The sequence below is a fragment of the Dromiciops gliroides genome, chromosome 3, assembly GCF_019393635.1.
Source record: "Dromiciops gliroides isolate mDroGli1 chromosome 3, mDroGli1.pri, whole genome shotgun sequence".
Taxonomy (NCBI): domain Eukaryota; kingdom Metazoa; phylum Chordata; class Mammalia; order Microbiotheria; family Microbiotheriidae; genus Dromiciops; species Dromiciops gliroides.
This window is the reverse complement of record NC_057863.1, coordinates 665183118-665208647: the sequence shown is the minus strand read 5'-3', so window position 1 is coordinate 665208647 and position 25530 is coordinate 665183118. Positions and strand designations below refer to the sequence as shown.

At 39.2% G+C, this 25530-nt stretch overlaps 2 protein-coding genes across 2 annotated transcripts in view; one reads left to right on the top strand and one right to left on the bottom strand.

The window, feature by feature from the left end:
* The first annotated feature begins 1687 nt into the window (after positions 1-1687).
* LOC122751876 (folate receptor alpha-like) lies at positions 1688-2452 on the top strand. Its single transcript, XM_043999104.1, is given in 3 exon segments — positions 1688-1904; positions 1907-2331; positions 2333-2452. Coding segments are annotated over 3 exon segments (762 nt in total).
* A 4908-nt stretch (positions 2453-7360) lies between these two features.
* LOC122748435 (zinc finger protein 883-like) overlaps positions 7361-25530 on the bottom strand; it is a 37204-nt gene continuing 19034 nt past the window's right edge. The window contains exons 5-7 of the mRNA XM_043994068.1: positions 21485-21611; positions 20768-20833; positions 7361-8940 (exon numbers count right to left, since the gene is read on the bottom strand). Of these exons, the coding sequence (XP_043850003.1) occupies positions 7361-8940; positions 20768-20833; positions 21485-21611 (1773 nt within the window). The remainder of the gene's footprint in view (positions 8941-20767; positions 20834-21484; positions 21612-25530) is intronic.

Sequence of the window (25530 nt, the reverse complement as noted above, 5' to 3'; positions counted from 1 at the left end):
ACTGAGCATTCTCTTGCAGGGGAAAAGATGGACATTCAGTAAAATAAGGGACTTCCAAGGCTTCCTGAGAGAAACACCAGAAATAAACAGAAAATTTTATCTCCAAATACAAGACTCAGGAGAAATATAAAGAGATAAGGACTGAAAATTAATTGGAAACTAAACAATCTCATCCTAAAGAATGAGTGGGTGAAACAACAAATCATAGAAACAATCAATAACTTCATCCAAAAGAATGACAATAATGAGACAACAGACCAAACCTACGGGATGCAGCCAAAGCAGTGCTTAAGGGAAATTTTATATCTCTAAATGCTTACATGAATACAAAAGAGAAAGAGGAGATCAATGAATTGGGCATACAACTAAAAAAGCTAGAAAAAAAACAAATTAAATATCCCCAATTAAATACTAAATTAGAAATCTTGAAAATCAAAGGAGGGATTATTAAAATTGAAAGCGAAAACTATAGAATTAATCAATAAAACTAAGAGCTGGTTTTATGAAAAAACTAATAAAATAGACAAACCTTTGGTTCATTTGATTAAAAAAAAGAAAGAAGAACATGGGGCAGCTAGGTGGTGCAGTGGATAAAGCACCGACCCTGGAGTCAGGAGTACCTGAGTTCAAATCCGGCCTCAGACATTTAACACTTACTAGCTGTGTGACCCTGGGCAAGTCACTTAACCTCAATTGCCTCACTTAAAAAAAAGAAGAAGAAGAAAACCAAATTATCAGTATCCAAAATGGACGGGGGGTTTCACCACCAATGTTGTGGAAATTAAAGCAATAATTAGGAGCTATTTTGCCCAAGTGTATGCCAATAAATTTGACAATCTAAATGGAGTGGATGAATATTTACAAAACTACAAATTGCGTGGTTAACTGAAGAGCAAATAAAATCCTTAAATAGACCCATTTTATAAAAAGAAAATCAACAAGTCATCAGTGAACTCCCTAAGGAAAGATCTCCAGGTCCAGATGGCTTTACAAGTGATTTCTACCAAACATTTAAAGAACAATTAATTCCAATACCATACAAACTCTCTGGAAAAATAGGTGAAGAAGGAGTTCTACCAAATTCCTTTTATGACACAAACATGGTGTCGATATCTAAACCAAGCAGAGCCAAAACAGAGAAAGAAAATTATATACCAATTTCCTTAATGAATATCGATGCAAAAATGTTAAATAAAATATTAGCAAGGAGATTACAGCCAAGTGATCACTAGGATAATACACTATGACCAGGTGGAATTTATGCCAGGAATGCAAGGCTGGTTCAACATTAGAAAAATTATTAATATAATCAAACACATCAATAACAAAACTAGTCAAAATCATATGATTATCTCAATAGATGCAGAGAAAGCCTTTGACAAAATACAACATTCATTCCTATTAAAAACACTAGAGAGGTGGGCGGCTAGGTGGCGCAGTGGATAAAGCACCGGCCCTGGATTCAGGAGTACCTGAGTTCAAATCCAGCCTCAGACACTTAACACTTTCTAGCTGTGTGACCCTGGGCAAGTCACTTAACCCCCATTGCCCCACAAAAACAAACAAACAAACAAATAAACACTAGAGAGCATAGGAATAGGGGGAGCTTTCCTTAAAATAATAAGTAGTATCACTCCAGATTTCTTTAGAGTCCCTGAGAAGCTACTGGAGTCAGGTCCCTCAAACCATGACTCAACTAGGATGGGGGTTGCTGTTCCTGGGCCTCATGGCCATGACTGAAGGGCTTTGGAAAGGTAATGATCTGCTCAACATCTGCTTGGATGCTAAGCACCACAAGTTCAAGCCTGGCAGAGAAGATAACCTTCATAACCAGTGCAGCCCATGGAAGAAAAGAGCCTGCTGCACAGCAAACACCAGCGTTGCCACCCATGAAGACACCTCCTACTGTACCACTTCAACTATAACCACTGTGGGATGATGACCCCAGCCTGCAAATACTACTTTATCCAGGTCACATGTCTCTATGCATGCTCCCCCAACCTAGGACCCTGGATCCAGCCGGTGTCCTCAAGTTGGAGGAAGGAACGGATCCTGAATGTTCCCCTGTGCAGGGAGGATTATGACCAGTGGTGGGAGGACTGCCAAACCTCCTATACCTGCAAAGAGAACTGCCACAAAGGTTGGAATTGGACTTCAGGGATTAAGGAGTGCCCAGTTAAGGCTGCCTGCCACCCTTTCACATTTCACTTTCCAACACCGGTGTCCCTATGTGAGAATATTGCTCCCTATGTGAGTCATTCTTACAATGCAAGCTCTCTTGTCCAGGGCAGTGGCAAATGTATTCAGATGTGGTTTGACCCAGGCCAGGGATGGAAATCCCACTGAAGCTGTGCCTAAATCCTATGCTTTGAGCTCTGCCCCAAGCATTTTCACTTGGAAGGCCAGTTTCCCCTTCTTAATTTTGACACTGCTGTTGCTTCTCTGGGGATAACCCTCATCAGGAAAGAAATTCAACCAATCACATGTAAAACTATAGCCAGCATTACTCCCAGTGTGATCCCCTTGGGCTTCAGCTTCCTGTCTGACACAGCCTGGCTCTCCTGAAACCCCGGCTTCTTCCCAATCTGGATTCTTCCACCTCAAACCTGATCTGGAAACTTCCAACCTCCTACACTGTGGATTTCACAGACCCCATACCACTACTGAGTGGGGCAGGGAGGGAGTGTCAATCTCCCCACTTTTAAGTGACGCCAACTCTAGTCTCCTACCTTTTTCTCTGCATAGCCAAATCCACCCTTCTCTCCTTTTCTTTAGGGGAAATTAAATATTATTTCTGCCCTCTCTAAAGTGAAATCCTCCTTACTACTACTCCTTTCAAGTAGGGATTATCTTATTGATTAATAAGTTTAGTAAATGTTGATTGATCAAAAAAAAATAAGCAGTATCTACCTAAAATCGTCAGCAAACATTATATGCAATGGAGATAAGTTAGAGGCCTTCCCAGTAAGATCTGGGGTGAAACAGGGATGTCCATTATCACCTCTATTATTTAATATTGTACTAGAAAATGTTAGCTATAGCAATAAGAGAAGCAAAAGGAATTAAATGAATTAGAATGGGCAAGGAGGAAACAAAACTTTCACTCTTTGCAGATGATATGATGGTATACTTAGAGAATCCTAAAGAATCAGCTAAAAAGCTGCTTGAAACAATTAACAACTTTAGTAAAGTTGCAGGATATAAAGTAAAGCCATATAAATCATCGGCATTTCTGTACATGACCAACAAAGCTCAGCAGCAAGAGATAGAAAGAGAAATTCCATTCAAAGTAATGGTAGACCATATAAAATACTTGGGAGTCTACCTGCCAAGACAAACCCAAGAACTCTATGAACACAATTACAAAACACTTTTCACACAAATAAAATCAGATCTAAGTAATTTGCCTAATAGAGCCAGATTAGGGTTCTGCAATCTGTGTGAACACATTATTAGATTAACACATTATTAAGGGGCGGCTAGGTGGCGCAGTGGATAGAGCACCGGCCCTGGAGTCAGGAGTACCTGAGTTCAAATCCGGCCTCAGACACTTAACACTTACTAGCTGTGTGACCCTGGGCAAGTCACTTAACCCCAACTGCCTCACTAAAAAAAAAAAAAAAAAAAAAAAAAAAAAAAACACATTATTAGAACTAGATTAAGTAAAATATCAATTTCTAAAGATTCTCCATTACATATATTTTTAGAAAAGGGACAAATGAGAACTCTTAACTGTAGGCAAAGAAATAAATAGAGAAATTGTCATCAGATCTTGTTTTTAGTGGGTTTAAAAACCTTAGGAACATTTGGAAAATAATTCTGGAAATAATTTTTAATCTTTATATTCTAGACAAGTTAGAAAACTTCTTAGAAAAACAGGCAAACTGGGAACAATTAGAATATTTAGTTTGTTGAAAATTGTTATCTACTATGATTTCTGAAGAAATTAAACAAAGAAAGGATCCTGTTACTAATATACTATCAGGTCTTCCTTCTGTAACGATTGGGATGACGCCACCTGCTGGAGACCTACTGTAGAAGAGTTCCACCCATGAAGCGAAGGTCTTTGAGGGCAAGACCAGGAGTCTTTTCTTTGGCATCAGGAAGTGACGCGGGCTAGTGGGAGGAGGAAGGAAGAGACTGGCGCTCGGTCTCAGGCTCTTTCCTTTGGACTCTGGTGGAGAGCGGAGCTAGAAATGTGCTCTCCCTTTAATAGATAGGAATCTAGGCCTTTCTCTCTCTTTACCAAATTCTTATTCTCCTTAATAAATGCTTAAAAGTCTAACTCTTGCTAAAGCTTATAATTTATTGGCGACCACTCATTAGATATTTTAGACAGTTTAGCTAGAATTTTTAGCCCTTAACACTTCTTATTTTATACCTGGAGAGGAAGATTGGGGCATGCCCTAACATGCCTCAAAATGCCATAACATGTACTAATTAAATAGAGACATACCCTTTGTCTTTATTGTTTTCTTTAATAACAGACATGAAACAATTGAGAGATTCTATAGATGACTTAATTAGGAGAATAGAGCTTTTCTCAGAAAGACCAGAGAATTACAGTAAGCTTGAAGAGACAACACAGGAAAAAGATGAGACTCCTATGAGGTTTTATGACATATTGTGTAAGAATGCTAGAAAGTTTATGAGACTAGACCCTAAAAATCCTAGGGATGCTAGAATGAAAAATTCTGCTTTTGTGAAAGTCTCTTCTGTTTCAACAAGGAAACACTCCATGTTCCTTGAAGATACAAAGTGGGGAATGTGGTAAAATAATGGAATTTGGTAGACTGATTGTGATGGGCCACACCTGTCCTGTCCTGAGTAATATATGCTGCTGCTGTCAGCAGGAGAAACCACTCTCCAGAGGTAATTTGAAGGACCTGCCTTTTTGGGGGAAGGAGAATAAATCCTCGCTGAGGGGAGCTCAGTCTCATTCCTGTATCAGTATCTTTCCAGTCCTGTGAGCTGGCAGGAATGGATGAGAGAGAGGTTTTTCTTGACAGTTTGTCCTGTGGGCCCTGGCTACATAGCTATTTCCCATTGAAGCTACAGACCCCAGGTTTTGAGTTAATAAACAAGCCTGGCTCTTTTGAATTAGCTGAGCTGGAAGCGAGATTGGGGATGGTATAGGTTTTGGTTAGAGTTAGGGGGATTATCCATTTTCCTTTTTCCCTATTGCCTTCTCTTTGACTTTATTAATTTCACCTTTGCTGTGTATTTTATTCCCATTAATAAAGTCTGATTTAAAAAAAAATCAGAAAAGAGGCTCTTAGGCTCCTTTCTTATTGGCCTGGGAGAGATATCTAAAAAGGCTGTTCAGAGGGGAGGGAGCTTTGGACCTAGAGGTCCCTCATTATTTTCTGAACCCCAATATTATGGCGAGCCACCCAATTAACTCTCTACATATTGGGGCAGGTAGGTGGTGCAATGGATAAAGCACCGGCCCTGGATTCAGGAGTACCTGAGTTCAAATCCAGCCTCAGACACTTGACACTTACTAGCTGTGTAACCCTGGGCAAGTCACAAAACCCCCATTGCCTCACCAAAAAAAAAAAAAAACCCAAAACCTTTCTACATACTAAATTTGGCCCCTTCACCTCTAAATATTAAGGGATTTAAAAAAATATATTGTCCTGGATGGCACGAAAAGAATATTGGGGAACTAAAATCAATTGCCCAATGTGTATGAGGGAAATAATAAGGAAGAAAAATCTAATCTGGAGACCAATTCGGTTCTAGCTACTATTCAAGCAAATGCCTAAAGGTAAAAAAAAGAAGAATTCAGTGTTTCCATACACCCAATTGGGTGGAGTAATCTATTTAATCTGGGCAGTAAATGAGCTTAATACTCATCAGAATTGGCTCAAGGAGGGTATAACATACACACTCAATTGGGGGGTGTAATCTAACCCTGCAGGAAAATATGAGAGGAAGGGAATAAAGAGAGAGGGGCAAAAGAAGGGAGGGCAGATTGGGGGAGGGGACAGGCAGAAACAAATCCCTTTTGAAGAGGAATAGGGTGAAAGAAGATAGATAATAGAGTAAATATCATGGGCAAAAGAACAGGATGGAGGGAAACAATTAACAATAGTAATCATGAAAAAGAGAAAAGGGGGAAAAATTGTACAAAAAGTATTTATAGCAACTCTTTGTGGTGGCTAAGAATTGGTAACCAAGCAAATGTCCATCAATTGAGGAATGACTGAAGAAGCTGGGGTATATGATTGTAGTTGAATGGTTTTGTGCTATGGGAAATGACAAACAGGATGATACCAGAAAAACTGGGAAAGACTTGTATGAACTGATGTATAGTGAATGAGAACTGGGAGGACATTGTGCATAGCGACACCAGTATTGTTCTACTCTCATCAATACAATAATCCAAAACAATCCCAAGGGAGTAAGGAGAAAGCATACTATCTATTCCTATAGAAAGAACTGATAAAAAGAGCACTTGTGGATTGTGTATATATATACATAGATATACAATATATACGTATGAATATACATACATACATATATATATAATTTATATTAGATTGGTTGATGTCTTGTGGAGGGAGAAGAAAAGGGAGGGAGGGAGAAAAAATTGGAACTCTAAATCTTATGAAAACAAATGTTGAAAACTACCCTTACATGTAACTGGAAAAAAATAAATTCAATGTTTGTTGCACTGAAAAAAAAAAAGAATTCAGTGTTTCTATTGTGGAAAGGTAGGACAGACAGCTGAAGAATGCTTTTAAAAAGAAGCAGAATAAAGAAAGAAAGAAAAGAGATCAAGAAAGAAAGATACTTGGGTCTGAGCAAGGAGTACAACAAGTCTGGACATGCCTGGACAGGTATGAACAAGTTAATTAATGCTTCTGTGTTTAAGGTATAAAATGTTTTTACTGATGTTAGATGATTTATGAATCCTCTGAGATAAAGTATGTCTGACTAAAATCCTTCCCACAATGGATTCATAAAGAGCTGCTCATAAAAATAAATTCTCTAATTTTGAGCAACCTCTAAATGACAAGTGAATGCCTTTCCTCATTTATAATAAGGATAAGAGTTCTGTATAATATGAATTCTCATGTGGGAAATAAGAGAAGATTATTGCCTGAATGTTTTACCATATTGATTATATTCCTAAGGTTTCTCTCCAGTGTGGATTCTCTGATGTGCAGCAAGACTGGACCTCACTGTGAAAGTTTTTTCCCACTGAATACATTCATAAGGTTTCTCTCCAGTGTGTATTCTATTATGTGCAACAAGATCTGAGGCACATCTGAATTTCTTTCCACACTGATTACATTGTGTGGATTCTCTCATGCTTTGCAAGATGGGAGCTCTGTGTGAAAGCCTTTCCACACTAATCACATTCATAAGGCTTCTCTCCAGTGTGGATTCTCTGATGTACAGCAAGATGTGAGCTGTATGTGAAAGCCTTTCCACACTGATTACATTCATAAGGCTTCTCTCCAGTGTGGATTCTCTTATGTCCAGCAAGACTGGAGCTCTGTGTGAAAGCCTTTCCACACTGATTACATTTATAAGGTTTCTCTCCAGTATGGATTCTCTGATGTGCAACAAGATGTGAGCTGTATGTGAAAGCCTTTCCACACTGATCACATTCATAAGGCTTCTCTCCAGTGTGGATTCTCTTATGTGCAGCAAGATTGGAGCTCTGTGTGAAAGCCTTTCCACACTGATTACATACATAAGGTTTCTCTCCAGTGTGGATTCTCTGATGTGCAAGAAGACTGGAATTCATTGTGAAAGCCTTTCCACACTGATTACATTCATAAGGTTTCTCTCCAGTGTGGATTCTCTGATGTTCAACAAGACTGGAATTAAATGTAAAAGCCTTTCCACACTGATTACAATCATAAGGTTTCTCTCCAGTGTGGATTCTCTCATGCTTTGCAAGATAGGAGCTCCGTGTGAAAGCCTTTCCACACTGATCACATTCATAAGGTTTCTCTCCAGTGTGGATTCTCTGATGTGCAGCAAGATGTGAGCTGTATGTGAAAGCCTTTCCACACTGATCACATTCATAAGGCTTCTCTCCAGTGTGGATTCTCTTATGTGCAGCAAGATTGGAGCTCTGTGTGAAAGCCTTTCCACACTGATTACATTCATAAGGTTTCCCTCTAGTGTGAATTATCTGATGTGCAGCAAGATTGGAGCTCTGTATGAAAGCCTTTCCACACTGATTACATTCATAAGGTTTCTCTCCAGTATGAATTCTCTGATGTGCTGCAAGATGGGAGCTCTGTTTGAAAGTCTTTCCACACTGATTACATTCATACGGTTTCTCTCCACTGTGGATTCTCTGATGTGCAGCAAGACTAGAGCTGTGTGTGAAACCCTTTCCACACTGATTACATTCATAAGGTTTCTCTCCACTGTGGATTCTCTGATGTGCAGCAAGACTGGAGCCGTGTGTGAAAGTCTTTCCACATTGATTACATTCATAAGGTTCCTTTCTAATGTGAGATTTCTGAAGAGTAATGAGCTTAGAGTTCTGATTGAAGGCTTTCTCACCTCTTTTACTTCCATAAAGCTTTTCCCCAATAGAACTTTTCTGATTTCTAATGACATCAGAATTCAAATTCATGGTCATTTCCAGATGACTCCCTCGATAAATCTGACTTTCAATAGACTTCTCCTGAGCCTCAAAATACTCTAGTTGTTTAGGAAAGCATTTATTATCTTCACTGTCCTGAAAAGAGTCATTCCATGAAGTCATTCTCTTACTGTTATTTAGAATTTCACCAAACTCACAGATTCTTTTAGGATTTTTATCCACCTTGGTATTAGACTCAGAGATTTCTCTGGTACAAGCACCATCACTCTCAAATCTATGCTGGCCAAATTCTTCCATAAAAATTGTAGTCATTGTAGTCACCATGGTAGTCATCTCCTTCACTTCAAACCTGGTCTCTACACCTGAGGAAAATAATAATGTATTAACAGAAAGACATAATACTCCTAAATACAGGTTATTTTTTTCTGGTGTAATAATGTAAACTGATTTGTATTTTGTTTCTGCAGTCAAAATGAATAATTTTCTAGAACACTAATCTATTGTTGGTGGAGCTGTGAACTGATCCAACCATTCTGGAGAGCAATTTGGAATTATGCCCAAAGGGCGATAAAGCTATGCATACCCTTTGACCCAGCAATACCACTTTTGGGTCTTTTGCCCAAAGAAATCATGGAAAGGGACCCACATGTACAAAAATATTTATAGCTGCTCTTTACATGGTAGCAAGGAATTGGAAGTTGAGGGGATGCCCATCAATTGGGGAATGGCTGGACAAGTTGTGGTATATGAATACAATGGAATACGATTGTGCTGTAAGAAATGATGAGCAGGAGTTCAGAGAAACCTGGAGGGTCTTGCGTGAGCTGATGATGAGTGAGATGAGCAGAACCAGAAGAACATTGTACACAGTAACATCAACATTGAGTGTTGATCTACTGTGATGGACTATATTTTTCCCACCAATGCAATGGCACAGAAGAATTCCAGGGAACTTGTGACAGAAGAGGATCTCCAAATCCAAGGAAAAAAAAAAGAACTGCGGAGTATAGATGCTGAATGAACCATACTATTTCTTTTGTTTTTTTCTATTTTGAGGTTTTTCATCATTGCTCTGATTTTTTCTCTTATAACATGACTAATGCAGAAATAGGATTAATGTTGTTATGTATATATATATATATATATATATATATATATATATATATATATATATATATATAACCTATATCAGATTACCTGCTGTCTGGGGGGGGGAGGGAGGAGAGGGAGGGAGAAAAATCTGAAATTGTAAAGCTTGTATAAACACAAGTTGAGAACTATCGTTACATATAATGGAAAAAATAAAATACCTTATTAATTAAAAAAAAATGAAGAATTTTCTAATCAAAGTAGGCAGAACCTATCTTTGGAAATACCTGCAAGATGTCTTATTTCATTTTGTCAATAGAAATTTCTTTTTTCCCCCAATTTTGTGTAAAGATAGCTTTTAACATTCACTTCCCATTCAATTTTGAGTTTCAAATTTTTTCCCTCCTTCCTTTTCCTTCCCCTCCCCAAGATGGCAAACAATCTGATATAGCTCATACATGTGGAACCATGTAAATGCATTTCCACAGTAATCATGTTATGAAAGAAGAAACAGGACAAAAGCAAAAAAGAAAGAACAGAAAAAAGTGAAAATAGTAAACCTCAATCTTCATTCAGACTCCCTAGTTTTTTTCTCTGGATGTGGATAGCATTTTCCATTATGAGGCCTTACAAACTGTTTTGGATCATAATATTGCTGATGTGAGAAAATAATGGGTTTTAGAATGCCTAGAGGTCCCCCCTGTTTGAGGGGATTATATTAAGATTGATTGGATTGACTTTGCTGATTCACTTGAAATTGACTTGATTGAACCCACATCTACCTGAGGGCCTGTACCTCAGAGGGTGTGTTCTCTGAATTCTGACCTCTGCACCTCCTGCTCATGGACTGCCCTCAAGTCCAGTGAACCAAATGGATTTGGGTAATGCTAGCTAATTAGCTTGAAGTAGTGTGTAAAGACCACCTCTCCTCCAGACCCAGAAGAAGCTTCCACACTCAGATTTTGAGTAACATATTTTTCTCCCTACACCCTCCCCAGGAAAGAAAGCAATCTGATATGAGTCCTTTGGAATTCTCTTGGCTCATTGTATTGCTGAGAAAAGTTAAATCAATGAGAACTGATCATAATACAATGTTGCTTTTACTATATACAATGTTCTCTTGGTTCTGCACACTTCATTAAGCATTGATCCACCTAAGTCATTCCAGGTTTTTCTTAAATTTGCCCACTCATCATTTCTTTCAAGATAGTATTCAATTCCATTCAGATACCACAACTTGTTCAACCATTCCCCAAAGGATGGGCATTACTTTCCATTTCCAGTTATTTGCAATTAAAAATGCAGTCATAAATATTTATTTATACGTAGGCCTTTTTTTTTTTATATCTTTGGAAAACAGACTTTGTAGTGGGATTGCTACATCAAAGAATATGCAGTTTTATTGCCCTTTGGGCATACTAACAAACTGCTCTGCAGAAGGGTTGAATCACAATTCCACAAACAAGTCATTAGTGTTCCAATTTTCTCAGTTCCCCAACATTGATCACATTCCTTTTCTGTCATATTATCCAATCTGATGAGTGTCAGGTGGTACTTGAGAGTTGTTTTCAGTTTCATCTCTCTACTCACTTATGAGTTACAGCAATTCTTCATATGACTCTAGGTAGCTTTGATTTCTGAATCTGAAAACTGCCTGTTCATTTTCTTTGACCATTGATCAGTTGGGGAATGGCTTGAATTCTTATACATTTGATTTAGTTCTCTATACACTTGAGAAATAAGGGCTTTATCAGAAACACTTGCTATAAAAATTGTTTCCCATCTTGCTTCTTTCCTACTTATCTTGGTTGCACTGTATTTTTTCTTTTTTCTTTGTTTTTTCTACAAGCATTTCTTTTTTTTTTTTTTTTTTAGTGAGGCACTTCGGGTTAAATGACTTGCCCAGGGTCACACAGCTAGTAAGTGTTAAGTGTCTGAGGCTGGATTTGAACTCAGGTACTCATGACTCCAGGGCCAATGCTCTATCCACTGTGCCACCTAGCTGCCCTCTATAAGCATTTCTTAATTTAATATAATCAAAATTATCTATTTTGCATTTCGTGATGATCTATATCTCTTATTTGGTTCTAAAGTCTTATTTCCACAAATGACAGATAAACTACTCCTTTTTTCTCCTAATTTGCTTATGCTATAACCCTTTATATCTAAATCATGTACCCATTCTGATGGTATCTTGGTATAAAGTATGTGATGTTGGTCTAGGCCAATTGTTGCCCTACCATTTTCCATGTTAACCAGCAGTTTTTCTCAAATACAGCATTCTCATCTTAGAAACTGGAATCTTTTGGTTCCTCAAATGGTAGATTATTATAGTCATTTACTCCTCTGTTAGGTGTACCTACCCTATTCTACTTATCAGGTACTCTAGTTTCTAGCCATTACCAGATGGTTTTGGTGACTGCTGCTTTATAGCATACTTAGTCCTGGTATGGCTAGGCCACCTTCCTTTGCATTTTTTCATTAGTTCTCTTGATATTCTTGATCTTTTGTTCTTCCAAAAAAAAAAATGTTTCCCCTAGCACTATAAAACAATTGCAGTTTATTTTTTTTTGATACCTTGCTGTTTGTGCTTCATTCTTGAAGAGGACCAAGATATTGGGGAGGTGAGGTCATGACTTACAATGAATTGGATTTAAGTGAGAAAAGGCTGTGCAGTGCAAAGTCAGTTATGGGCCCTGGGTACCTTAGAAGTTTTATGGGGGGAATCAATGAACTTGTTCCTTGAGAAACTAAGCCAAAGGACAGACACATCTGAAGAGATAAGTGGCACCTGATCTGGACTGAGATAACTCCAGGACCACCACTCTTCATTCCAGTCTTCCCCACCCCTTGAGGAGATATAACCCCATTAAGTGTGGCTGCTGCCAAAGTGGAGTGAGGGGACAGAAGAACCATCCCTCACCAGACTGCTTCCAACCTACCGCCCAATAAGGAAAATTTCCAGAGTCAGATGATCACCCCATCAGACCACCATGAGTCTTCTATAAAATTATCTATCTGTCTCCTGCTCAAGGAGAAAGATATCTCAGAGAGTCATGCATCTGAGCCATGCCTTCTCCCCATGAGAAGTCCAAGGACTTCCCTCTTGGTTTCCTTTAACTAGCACCTAAATAATTATTTTATTCTAAGTGGATTTGTGTGCAAGAGGGTATAATTCTTTAAGGAGGAATTCCTAAGAACCCACACCCCAGACCCCCATCTATTTTCCCCATAATGGTCACCAATCTTAGTCTCTCCTTCAGAACCATCTGGTTCCAGTGGCAAAATATTTATCAGACCAACTGGAGATGGCCCCAAATGCAGTGGGAGGCCTTGGCCTTTCAAATCAAGGCCTTTCACTCCAATTGCCTCACAAAAAACCCCCAAAAAACCAAATCAAGGCCTTTCTCAGGTCTCACTTTGTCTGAGGCAATGCCCATTCAATGATTAAGGGTAGGTTGTTGTTTATCCTTCATTCTCTTTTTTTCTTTCTTTCCTTTTTTAGTGAGGCACACAGCTAGTAAGTATTAAGTGTCTGAGGCCAGATTTGAACTCAGGTCCTCCTGACTCCAGGGCCAGTGCTCTATCTACTGCGCCATCTAGCTGCCCCTGTCCTTTATTCTCAAAAAAGACCATGTCATTGAGGTGATTCCATGGGTCCAGTGGCAAGATATATATCAGGGTGACTGGAGATGGCCCAGGATATTTAAGGACATTGAGGTTAAATGAGTTGCCCAGGCTCATACAACTGGTTAAAAAAACTGATAAAAGGGGGCAGCTGGCTGCTTCAGTGCATAAGGCACCCCCCCCAAAAAAAAACCCTGAAAAATGGGGGTGGGGCAAAGACCTTCAAAGTTTCTGTACAAAAGAGATTAAATTGCTGTTTAGGCTCATTCTGAGTCATCAAAAGGCCAAACAATGGCAAAATGAGGCCTAGGCTGGGATGATTGGGATGGAAATGAGTAAGTAAATGAATCTGGGTAGAATTGTCATTTTTATTATATTAGGTCAACATACTCATGAGAAATTGTTATTTTCCAATTGTATACATCTGACTTTACTTGTAAACAATTACAAGTGTTTTGCAATTGTGTTCATTTAACTCCTGGGTTTTTCTTAGCAAGTAAACATCTAAGTATTTTATATTGTGTACAGTTATTTCAAATGGAATTTATCTTTTTATCTCCTACTGTTGAGGTTTCCTGGTAATATATAGAAATGATGACATATTTGGGTATATTTTACATCTTGTGACTTTGCTAATGTTCTTAATTTCTTTTAGTTGATTCTCTAAGTATGCTACCATATCACTTTCAAAGAGTAATAGTTTTGGGGGTCAGCTAGGTGGTGCAGTGGATAGAGCACCAGCCCTGGAGTCAGGAGGACCTGAGTTCAAATCTGTCCTCAGACACTTAACACTTACTAGCTGTGTGACCCTGGGCAAGTCACTTAACCCCAATTGCCTCACTAAAAAAAAAAAGAGTAATAGTTTTGAGTAGTAGTTTTTTCTTCATTACCTAATCTAATTCCTTCATCTTTTCTTCTTCTCTTATTGTTAAAGCTAACATTTCTAATGTGATATTGAATGAGAAAGGCGATAATGGGCCTCCTTGTTTCACTTCTGATCTTATTGGCATCACGTCTAGCTTATCCCCATTGCACATGATGCCTGCTGATGGTTTTAGATAAATATCGCTTACTTTTTTCTGCATCTATTGAAATAATTATACGATTTTTATTGTTTTTCTTATAGAGATGGTCAATTATACTTATTTTCCTAAAACTGATCAAGACTAGCATTCCTTGTGTAAATCTTACCTCATCATAGAGTATGATCCTTGTAATATATTGCTGTAATCTCTTTGCTAATATTTTGTTTTAAAATTTTGCATCAAGATTCATTGGTTTAAAATTTTCTTTCTGTTTTGGCTCTTCCCCATTTAGGAATCATCACCATATTTGTGTCATAAAAACAATTTTTTAGGACTTCACATATTTTACCAAACAGTTTCTATAATATTGGAATTAATTGTTCTTTAAATGTTTGATAGAATTCACTTGTAAATCCATCTGGCCCTGGTGATTTTTCTTCTTAAAGACTTCATTGATGGCTGGTTGAATTCCTTTTTTTAAATGGATGATTTAAGTATTCTATTTGCTCTTCTGTTAATCTGGGAAATTTATGCTTTTCTATATAGCTATCCATTTTACCTGGACAATCCAAATTTCCCAGAATTCTTTTTTTCCATTTTGATTCCACCTGTAATAAGGCCTATAATTACCTTGGTCCTCGTAACATCTCGTTTCATAGTTCTACAGTCCCTCAACATGTGTCCTTGTTTATCACAGTAACCACACACCCTTATTGTCTTTGTGTTGGCCCTTAGATGCCTGACCAGAAAGCGCTGGTGCCAGAATGCTCTGTTTAGGCTTGTTCTCCTCACATGACTCAAAGACATCTATAGTCATAGTTTTCCGGTCTGGACATTGTGTCAGAAAATATTTGTGGATTTCTGGCAACAAACGGTAAACAAATGTGCTAAGCACAACATAGGAATCTTTTAAATCTAGTGGGTCCAACCTTGTGTATTGTCTAGCAGCTTCACAAAGTCTATCTTAAAAACTATTGGGTTGTTCATTTAGGCTCCTGATCTAGGTTTAAGAATTTCTGCTTGTTTTTGGATTTTCTAGAGCAAGATTCTATTCCCTTTAGAAGTGTTTCTCTTAGAGTCTTTTAATTCTTGGAATTGTAGGTCATCATTATAATTCCAATTTGGGTCCTGGAGAGGCCACGCTGGAATAGCCTGGCCTTTTGTTACCAGGGTATTTCCTGCTGAGATAATATCTGTAATCTCACTCAGGGATAGTAAAGTTTCCATTAGACAAGTAACATCAGCCCAACTGGGTTGATATGTATTAAATATAGTCCTTAGGGGCAGCAAGGTGGTGCAGTGGATAAAGCACTGGCCCTGGATTCAGGAGTACCCGAGTTCAAATCTGGCCTCAGACACTTCACACTTACTGTGTGACCCTGGGCAAGTCACTTAACCCCCATTGCCCCCCCCCCCCAAAAAAATATATATATATATACTCCTTAACTGTGAAATTATAGTCTTTGGATTTTTTTTTCTTTATGCAGGGCAATTGGTGTTAAGTCACACAGCTAATAAGTGTGAAGTGTCTGAGGCCAGATTTAAACTCAGGTCCCCCTGAATCCAGGGCCGGTGATTTATCCACTGTGCCACCTAGGAATTCACAGAAGACACAGGTCTGAACTGAATATGAAGGGATGATATCTATAAAACATTTATGTTTTGTTCTTTGTGGGGCAGACAGGGTGGGGTGTCTTATGTCTGGGGCTGGATTTGGGCTTGGGGCCTCCTGGGTCCAGGGCTGGTGCTTTGTCCACTGTGCCACCCAGCTAATCCATGATGACATCATTAAAATAGGGTTGAGGTGTAGGAGGAATAAACTGGGGGAGGGAGAAGGGGAGAGATGGTCTGGGGAGAAGTAGTTCACATGAAGGAAACAAGAAAAAAGCTTATGGAGGAGAGTAGAAGAGGGGGAAGGAGTTGAGGAATGAGTGAACCTTAATATAATCAGAATTGGCTCAAAGAAAGACTAACTTACATACTCAAGTAGGTATAGTAATGTATTTTTGCCCTGAGGGAGGGGAGGGAGGAAAGGGGAGGAGGGAAGAAGGAAAGGAGGAAAGGGCAGATTAGGGGAGAGAGCAGTAAAAAGCAAAACACTTTCAAGGAAGATGAAGATGTTCTGCATTACTGCACAAGTATGACATACTGAACTGCTTGATCTCATAGTGAGGGTTGAGGAGAGAGGGAAGGAGGAAGAAAAATTTAGATATAGAATTAGCTCAGGGACCCTGATCTCATTTGAGTGGGCTCATAGAGGGCCAATTCTATTTTTAAAGGAGTCCTTTCTTCATTTGATTGTTGTGCTTCCTTTTCCAAACTGTTGACTCTCTTTTCATAATTCTCTTGCATAACTCATTTCTTTTCAATCTTTTTCTTCTCTCTCTCTTTTTAATTTTTAAAAGCCTCTTTGAGCTTTTCCAAGATGACTTTTTTGCTTGAGAACAGTTCATAATTCCCCTTGAGACTTCACATGTGGGCAATTTGACATTGTTTTCTTCTGAGCTTGGATGTGGATCTTCCCTTTTGCATTAGGAGATTTATATAGTCAGTGTTGTTTGTTTGTTACTCATTTTTTTTTTTTGTAGTTCAACTATCATCTTAGGATATAGGGAGTACTGTCCCAAGTTTTTTGAACTAGCAGGGAGGGATGCGGGGTCACTGGCTTTCTGCACTTGGGCTTCTGGGGCTGGCAGCTTGCCTACTGTTCTAGAGTGGCCCAGCCTAGTCACAGCTATTTTTCTGGATTTTCAGGGCTTGCAGTTTTTCTGGTGTGCTGGGGATGGAGTTCTCATAGCTGGCTTGCTGTGCCACTACCCTGCTGAGCCAGGTTTGTAGGGCCTCAGTTGCTGTGCTTAAGAGTCAACTGCTGACTGGCCTAGACACTGCCTGTACTGACCTCCCCTCACCTTTAATCTAAGTGAGACAGAACTTTCCTGAAGTTTTTCTAACTTTTATTGGACCAGAAAATTATTTTACTCTACCATTTCATAGATTCTTTCCCTCCAGATTTCTTTAAGAGGCTTGATTTGATGTTATTTCTGAGTGAAACTAGGGAATGCTCAAGTAAGTTTCCTGGTTTCTTTCTGGCATTTTCACCACACCCTGAAGATGGCTTACTTTAGAAAGAGCTTAACATATAATAACACTGGATCCTCACAAGGAATCTGTACATAGGCAAGTGTGGCATTCTTGTTACCCTTCACAATTCTGGCCATGAGCTCAAAATGTCTGAATAAACTTTGTAACATATCTGCAACTAACACCCAAACTCAAACCTTGTGACAGAGCATGCTCTGTTCACATTACTAGATTATAGCTATCCATTACACTTTCCATCCCTTCTTTAAATCCCTACAGATGATTAAAAGTGTGTGAATTTCAAATAATTTTCCTGCTTTTTTGTACTGATAGATTTGGATGCCCTATCACATGATCATTTTGGGTAAATTTCATAGACTCATTAATAAGTTTCAGTTATTATATCCAACTTTTTAAAAAATTTTCTGATCTAGAGATATGCCAATTCCTGCAAATATATTGTATCTCAAATTGAATTGTGAATCCAACATCTTTCTATTAGAAAGTTAACAGCATGACTCACTATTGGTTTTCTAGTACCACATCCTATTCACTGTTTCATGAAGTCTTTTGGAGGTTCATGAGGATGAAATTCAAGGGGTTGTAGCTAAAAATTATTTAAGGCAAAACAATCTGGTACTGGCTAAGAAGTAGAGTAGTGGATTAGGGGAACAGAATAGGTATAAATTGCACTATAGTCATTGACTATAGTAATCAAGTATATGACAAACCCAAAGATCAAAGTTTTTGGAACAAATATTCATTATCTGACAAACTACTGGGAAAACTGGAAAACAGAATGGCAAAAATTAGGTATAGGCGTACATCTCACACACTTTCGTAAAATAAGAGCTGATACTCCAACCAAATTAAGACAGTGTGGCATAGTTTATCTGTCATATTTTGGAACAGGGGAAGAATTTAGGACCAAAGAAGATATAGAGATCATTACAAATTTTTTTTTTTGGCGGAGCAATGGGGGTTAAGTGACTTGCCCAGGGTCACACAGCTGGTAAGTGTCAAGTGTCTGAGGCCAGATTTGAACTCAGGTACTCCTGAATCCAGGGCCAGTGCTTTATCCACTGCACCACCTAGCCGCCCCCTACAAAATTTAAAATAGATAATTTTGATTATATAAAGTTAAAAAGCTTTTGCAAAAACAATATGAATGCAACAAAAATTATAAGAAGAGCAGGAAACAGAATGAATTTTTGAAACAAGCATCTCTGTGAGGGGCCTCATTTCTCCAATATATAGAAACTGAATTAAATTTATAAAAACACAGGTCATTCCCAAATTGGGAAATGGTCAAAGAATACCAAAAGGCAGTTTTCAAACAAAGAAATTAAAGCTTTCCATATTCATATGAAAAAAAGTTCTAAATCACTACAGATTAGGAAAATGCAAATTATAACAACTCTGACATTCCACCTCACACCTATCAGAGTGGCAAATATAGCAAAACAAGAAAACACTGGATGTTGGAGGGGGTATGGAAAAACTGGGAGACTAAATCACTCTTGGTGGAGTTGTGAACTGATCTAACTATTCTGGGGAGCAAACTGGAACTATGTCAAAAGGATTTATAAAACTCAGCATACCCTTTCATCCTCCAGTACCATTTCTGGGTTTATCTCCCAAAAGAAAAAAAAGAACTATTTGTTGTTGGCTGTTTTTGTTTTTTATTACTGTTGTTGTTGGCAGGGCAATGAGGGTTAAGTGATGTGCCCAGGGTCACACAGCTAGTACATGTCAGGTGCCTGAGGCCGGACATGAACTTAGATCCTACTGAATCCAGGGCCAGTGCTTTATCCACTGCACCACCTAGCTTCCCCTGAAAAAGAACTATTTGTACAAAAATATTTATAGCAGCTCTTTGGCTGGTGGCTAAGAATTGGAATTCAGAGGTATGCCCATCAATTGGACAATGGCTAAACAAGCTCTGGTATGTTATTTTAGTGTAATGTTATTGAATTAAAAGAAATCACAAACATGATGATTTCAGAAATGCCTGATGAGCAGAACCAGAACATATCCACAGTGACTGTGATAATATTTGATGAAGAACTGTGAATGACTTAACTATTCCCAGCAATACAATGATCCAAAATGATCCCAAAGAATAATGATGAAGCACACCATTCACCTCCAAAGACAGAACTGATATTGATTGAACGAACACAAACTGAAGCATGCTACTTTTAACATTTTTTTTTTAGTTTTCCTATACAAAATGACTAATACAGTAATGTTTTATATAATTGTACATGTACAGCACATATATGATTGCTTTCTACCTCTGGGAAGGGGTAGGGAAGGAGTGGGGAGGGAGGGATAGAATTTGGATTTGAAAACTTTAAATAAAAATGATTATCAAAAATTATTTATTGGCACCTTAGGCAGTAAAGAATTGCCAAAGGGGGTGGCTAGGTGGTGCAGTGGATAAAGCACCGGCCCTGGATTCAGGAGTTCCTGAGTTCAAATCCGGCCTCAGACACTTGACACTTACTGGCTGTGTGACCTTGGGCAAGTCACTTAACCCCCATTGCCCCGCAAAACAAACAAACAAAAAAACAAAACAAAACAAAAAAAAAGAATTGCCAAGGCTTACTTCCAATATATATCCCTGTATACTGATTTCCAAACATCATGGTTAGGCAAAAAATGATGTTATTTCAAAGCAAAAGACATTTGCTTGGTATTAATTCTTCAAGTCTCTCACCAATCCACTTAATTCTCCACCTAGGTGTCAAATTCATCTACTATAGGGCACTTCTGATGATGTCACTGCCCACTCAATAAGCATCCTTCCTATTGACTTCCTATTAATAGGATCAAATATAAAATCCTCTGCTTGGCTGTTAAAGCCCTTTCCCATCACCCCCTCTCCTATTTTCCCAGTCTTGTTTCACCTTCCTTTCCTTCCACATGTGTGATAATCAGTGGTACAGGTTTCTTTCTTTCTTGACCACTCCTGACTCCATGTTCTCTGTGGCTGCCCCTTGTGCTTGCTCAGGTTTCCCTGAAATCCCACCTAAAACTTCTCCTTCTCATATTATCAAAGTTTTATCCCTGCTCAGGAATTGAAAGGCCAAGCTGCTTGACTTTTTCCCCTGTATTATACATGAGGAAATTGGGGCTCAGAGAATCAGTTCCTTGCCCAGGATCCCACTGCTGAAGTGAGTCTAAAAACAATTTCCAAGCCAGTCCTTCCCGCCCACAAGTCTAGCACTCCCTTCAGCAAGTGAGTCTAAAAACAATTTCCAAGCCAGTCCTTCCTGCCCACAAGTCTAGCACTCCCTTCAGCCCAACACTTAGAGACCTGTCATGGTAACAGCCCTCAAACACCTGCTTTTATGTCACTCACCTGGACAGAAGCCCCTTGGACCTTCCTGGAAAGGGGAGCTCAGATCTTCTCCAGAGACTGGAATTCCTGGGAATATAGAATTAGGAAGTGATGAGGATGGAGAAAGAGAATTTACTCCTCTTTAGGGAAAGGAGACATGCAACAGTGACAGAATGGTTCCCAGGCTGTCTCAAGGATGGTTCCTTAGGTATTAACTGTTGGGATCTTTGGAGGCAGGTTGAGATCACACAGCCCATTTGGAATCAGAAAACTTCCCCTTTATTCACCTCTTTCCCAGAAGGATGGGCACACTGCCTAGCCTATTATCTAGAAATTGGAGGCTGCTGGTAAGGCAGTGGTAAAAGTCCTGTGCCTGGAGTCAGAGAGACCAGTTCAAACCAGTGTCAGACACATTCTAGCTGTGTCCCCGTGGGGAAGTTGTGTAACTTCTGTTTGCCTCAGTTCACTCAACCATGAAATCAGGATAAAAATACTACCAAACTCATAGGGATGTTGTGAAGATCAAATGATAATAGGTATAATGCAGTTAGCCCAGTGATGGATATAAAGTAGGTGTATGTAAATGCTTATTCCATTCCCTTCCTTTCCCAGCATCTAGGCTGGAATTCAAGGGAACAAAGAAGGAAGAATCAGGATGAACTTGCTAGGCCTGGCAAGATGAGGAACAATGAGCTACTATGTTAGTAGCTCAGAGTCACCAGAAGCAAAGGTCCTTACCCACAGAAAGCAGGTTCTGGACATTCTCCAGCATGACCTCCTTGTACAGCTCTTTCTGCGAATGGTCCAAAAGGCGCCACTCCTCCTCCATGAAGTCCACAGCCACATCCTTGAATGTCACCAACTCCTAAGCCATCAAGGTGTAAAAGCCTTCAGAATTCATCTTGTCCATCCCTCACCAACTTAGAGGAAGACACTGAAGCACAGAAGGGATGTGCCCCAAACTCTTATAAACTTTATAAGAGTCAGCAACAACACTTGAAACCATATCCAAAAAGAGCCCAATGGAATACTGAGAAAAGCATTTTGTGTTTGAAGTGAGAATTATGTTGGAATAATCAAACTTGGAGAAATGTCTTTCTATGAAATGTTTCTCCCCACAGACTCAAGTAGAAGGGTTCAATGAGTGCAGTATAAGAGTTTATGGGGGCAGCTAGGTGGCACAGTGGATAAAGCACCGGCCCTGGATTCAGGAGTACCTGAGTTCAAATCTGGCCTCAGAAACTTGACACTTACTAGCTGTGTGACCCCGGGCAAGTCACTTAACCCCCATTGCCCCGCAAAAAAAAAAAAAAAAAGTCTATGGAGAAGAAAGCAAGGTGATGTGAAATTTCTCCTCACCAGAAGGGATGTTAAGATGTCATAAGGGATATGGTAATGAAATTCTATAGAGTTTGTGAGAAGTTGACCAATATTGTGTACTCTTGTGGGGGGTGGGAGGGAAGGTGTTCAGGAAAAATTACTAGTCATCACTGAGAAGAGAAAAGAAAAGAAAATTTTTCTTAATTTCCTAAAATGCTGAAATCAAGTCCTAACTAGATAAAAGCACGAAAATAATTCTTAATATTCCTTACAATCATCCCTAAAGTGAGAGTTATGAGACTGTTTTCAGAAAAGTGAAGAAAAGTTAGCTATTGTAATATTGAGGGTTTGGGGTAACATCGGTATGAAGTATCATAACCAAAAAAATCTTATGTCTTTGCTTTATGATTGCTTTCACTGGTGAATGTAATAGTTCTTTCATTTTAATATTTAGTTATATGGAAACAAGAGAATGAGAATTCATTTATTTATTCAAAATGTAATTTTTTATTGACTGGGTTTGAAGATTGAATTCATAAGACATTGAAAATTTATTTATGAAAAAGAAATCATCTCAACATACATCTAAAACTTTAGGACATTTGGAACCAAGAGTGAAGACAAACAGTTAAGAAGCAGACTGATGGTGGAGCCAAGATGGCAGAGAGAAGTCAGGAAGTTGTCTGAGTTGTCCCTAGTTTCCCTCAAAGCCAACATTAGATCAAGCCTCTAAAGAGATTCTGGAACCACAGAACCCATAAAAAGACAGAGAGACACAATCTTCTTACTTGAGATAATTTAGAAGATTGTGGCTCAGCACAGCTCAGCGCAGTTTGGCAAGTCAGCCCAGTGGAGAGCAGCACACTGCAGAGGGGGTGTGGGCAGGTCAGCAGGAGGGTCCTGGACACAGCATAAGTCTCTGAGGCCCCTTGGTCCTGACTCAGATGGCTGGTGGTACAACAGGCCCTTTGTGAGACCCACCATCCCTGGCTAGAAGGGCAAACTGCCAGCTTGAGAACCCCCAAAGGACTTAGCCAGGCCATCCCAACACAGGGAGCAAGCCCAGGGTCGTGAGGAATCCAAAAGCCACAGAGGCCTCAGAACAGAAAGCCAGTGACCTGGTCCCTATCCCCCAGCACAAGAAGCTTGCAACACTCACTCCCATGCACCCTGAGCAGACCTCAACTTTATAAGTTTAAAAATAGGCTACAATATGAGTAAGAAACACAAAAGGACCCTTACAAGAGACAGCTTCTATGGTGAAAGGGAAGACCAAAACTCAGAGGAGTTTGTCAAAATGCCTACAAGTGAAGCCTCAAGTGGAAAGATGACCTGGTCTCAAGACCAAAATACTCTCTTGGAAAGGCTCAAAAAGGCTTTTAAAAATCAAATAAGAGGGCAGCTAGGTGGCAAAGTGGATAAAGCATCATCCTTGGATTGAGGAGGACTCGAGTTCAAAACCAGCCTTAGACATGACACCTACTAGCTGTGTGACCCTGGGCAAGTCACTTAACCCTCATTACCCTGCCCCCCCCCAAAAAATCAAATAAGAGAGGTAGAAGAAAAAATGGGGAAAGAAACATGAGAAATGAGAGATGTCCTGGAAAAAGAAGCACAAAAATTGACTGAATAAAACAATTCCTTTAAAAAATACAATTGGGGCAGCTAGGTGGCACAGTCCTGGATTCAGGAGGACCTGAGTTCAAATATGGCCTCAGACACTTGACACTTAATAGCTGTGTGACCCTGGGCAAGTCACTTAACCCCAATTGCCTCACCAGAAAAAACAACAACAATTGGTCAAATGGGAGAAAAATTTGGCCAAATGGAAAAGGAGGTGCAGAAGCTTACTGAGGAAAATGCCTTAAAAATTAATACTGGCCAGATGGAAGCTAATGACTCCATGAGACCAGACCACCAAGACTCTGTCAAGCAGAAGCAAAAGACTGAAAAAAAATAGAAGAAAATGTGAAGTATCTCATTGGAAACACAACTGACCTGGAAAATAGATCCAGGAGAGATAATCTAAGAACTTTTGGAGTACCTGAAAGCCATGATCAAGAAAAGATTCTAGACCCCATATTCCAATAAATTGTGAAATAGAACTTCCCTGATATTGTAGAATCAGAGGATAAAGTCATCATTTAAAGAATCCACAAGGGACAGTGAGGTGGCACAGTGAATAAAGCAACCTCCCTGGACCCAGGAAGACCCAAGCCCAAATCTGGCCTCAGACAGAAGACACTCACCAGCTACACGACCCTGGGCATACCACCCACCTCTTGACTGCCCCACCAAAAAAAAAAAAAGATAAACAGAAAATAAATGCTTTAATACCTTCATAATCAATTCCCACCTATAGCCTCTGTCTAAATTTATTCCTATCATCTGCCCTAATACTGAGAGAGTTCTTGTAAGTTAGACGTATCATCTTCCCATTTAGGAATGTAAGCAGTTTAACCTTGTAACATCCTTCATTTCTTTTTTCAGTTTACCTTTTTATGTTTCTCTAGGGTCTTCTATTTAAAAGTCAAATTTTCTATTCAGTTCAGGTCTTTTAATCACAAATACCTGGAAGTCCTCTTTTTCACTGAAGTCCCATTTTTCCCACTGAAAGATTATACACAGTTTTACTGGGTAGGCGATTTGTTTGTGATCCCAATTCCTTTGCCCTCCAGAATATCATATTACATTCCCTCTGATCCTTTAAAATAGAAGAGCTGATAGATCTTGTGCTATGCTAACTGTGGCTCCACAGTACTTGAAATGTTTCTTTTTGGGTGCCTGCATTATTTTCTCCTTCACCTGGGAGCTCTGGAATTTGGCTATAATATTCCTGGGAGTTTTCATTTTGGGATGCCTTGCAGGAGGTGATCAGTGGATTCTTTCCCTTTCTAGTTTACCTTCTGCTTCTAGAATATGAGGGCATTTTCCCTGACAATCTCTTGGAAGATGGTTTCTAAGCTCTTACTTTGATCATGGTTTTCAGGTAGTCCAATAATTTTCAAATTATCTCTGCTGGATCTATTTTCCAGGTCAGCTGTTTTTCCAAGGAGATTCACATTGCCTGTATCTTTTCTTTTCTTTTTTTTTAAATTTATTTGGATTTGCTTTATTGTGTCTTGGTTTCTCATAGTCACTAGCTTCCATTTGTTCAATCCTAATTCTTAGGCGACTATTTTCCTCAGAGAGCTTTTATATCTCATTCTACTGACTCCGTGACTTTCCAGTAGCTGTCTCTCATGCTTGCACTGGCCTCCTTTCTCACCTGGCTTCTTGGTGTTGTGGAAGGAGGGAACCCAAACCCCAAGTAATCCTTATATTTTCCCAAACTAAAAGAACCTCTGCCTCCCATCTCAGGAATATGATGGAGCTGAGCACAAAGACCATGGTACACAAGTAACAAAGATGATATAATGGTAAGGATGGGTACTACTCCTTCCCAGGCACTCTTTCTCAGTTTT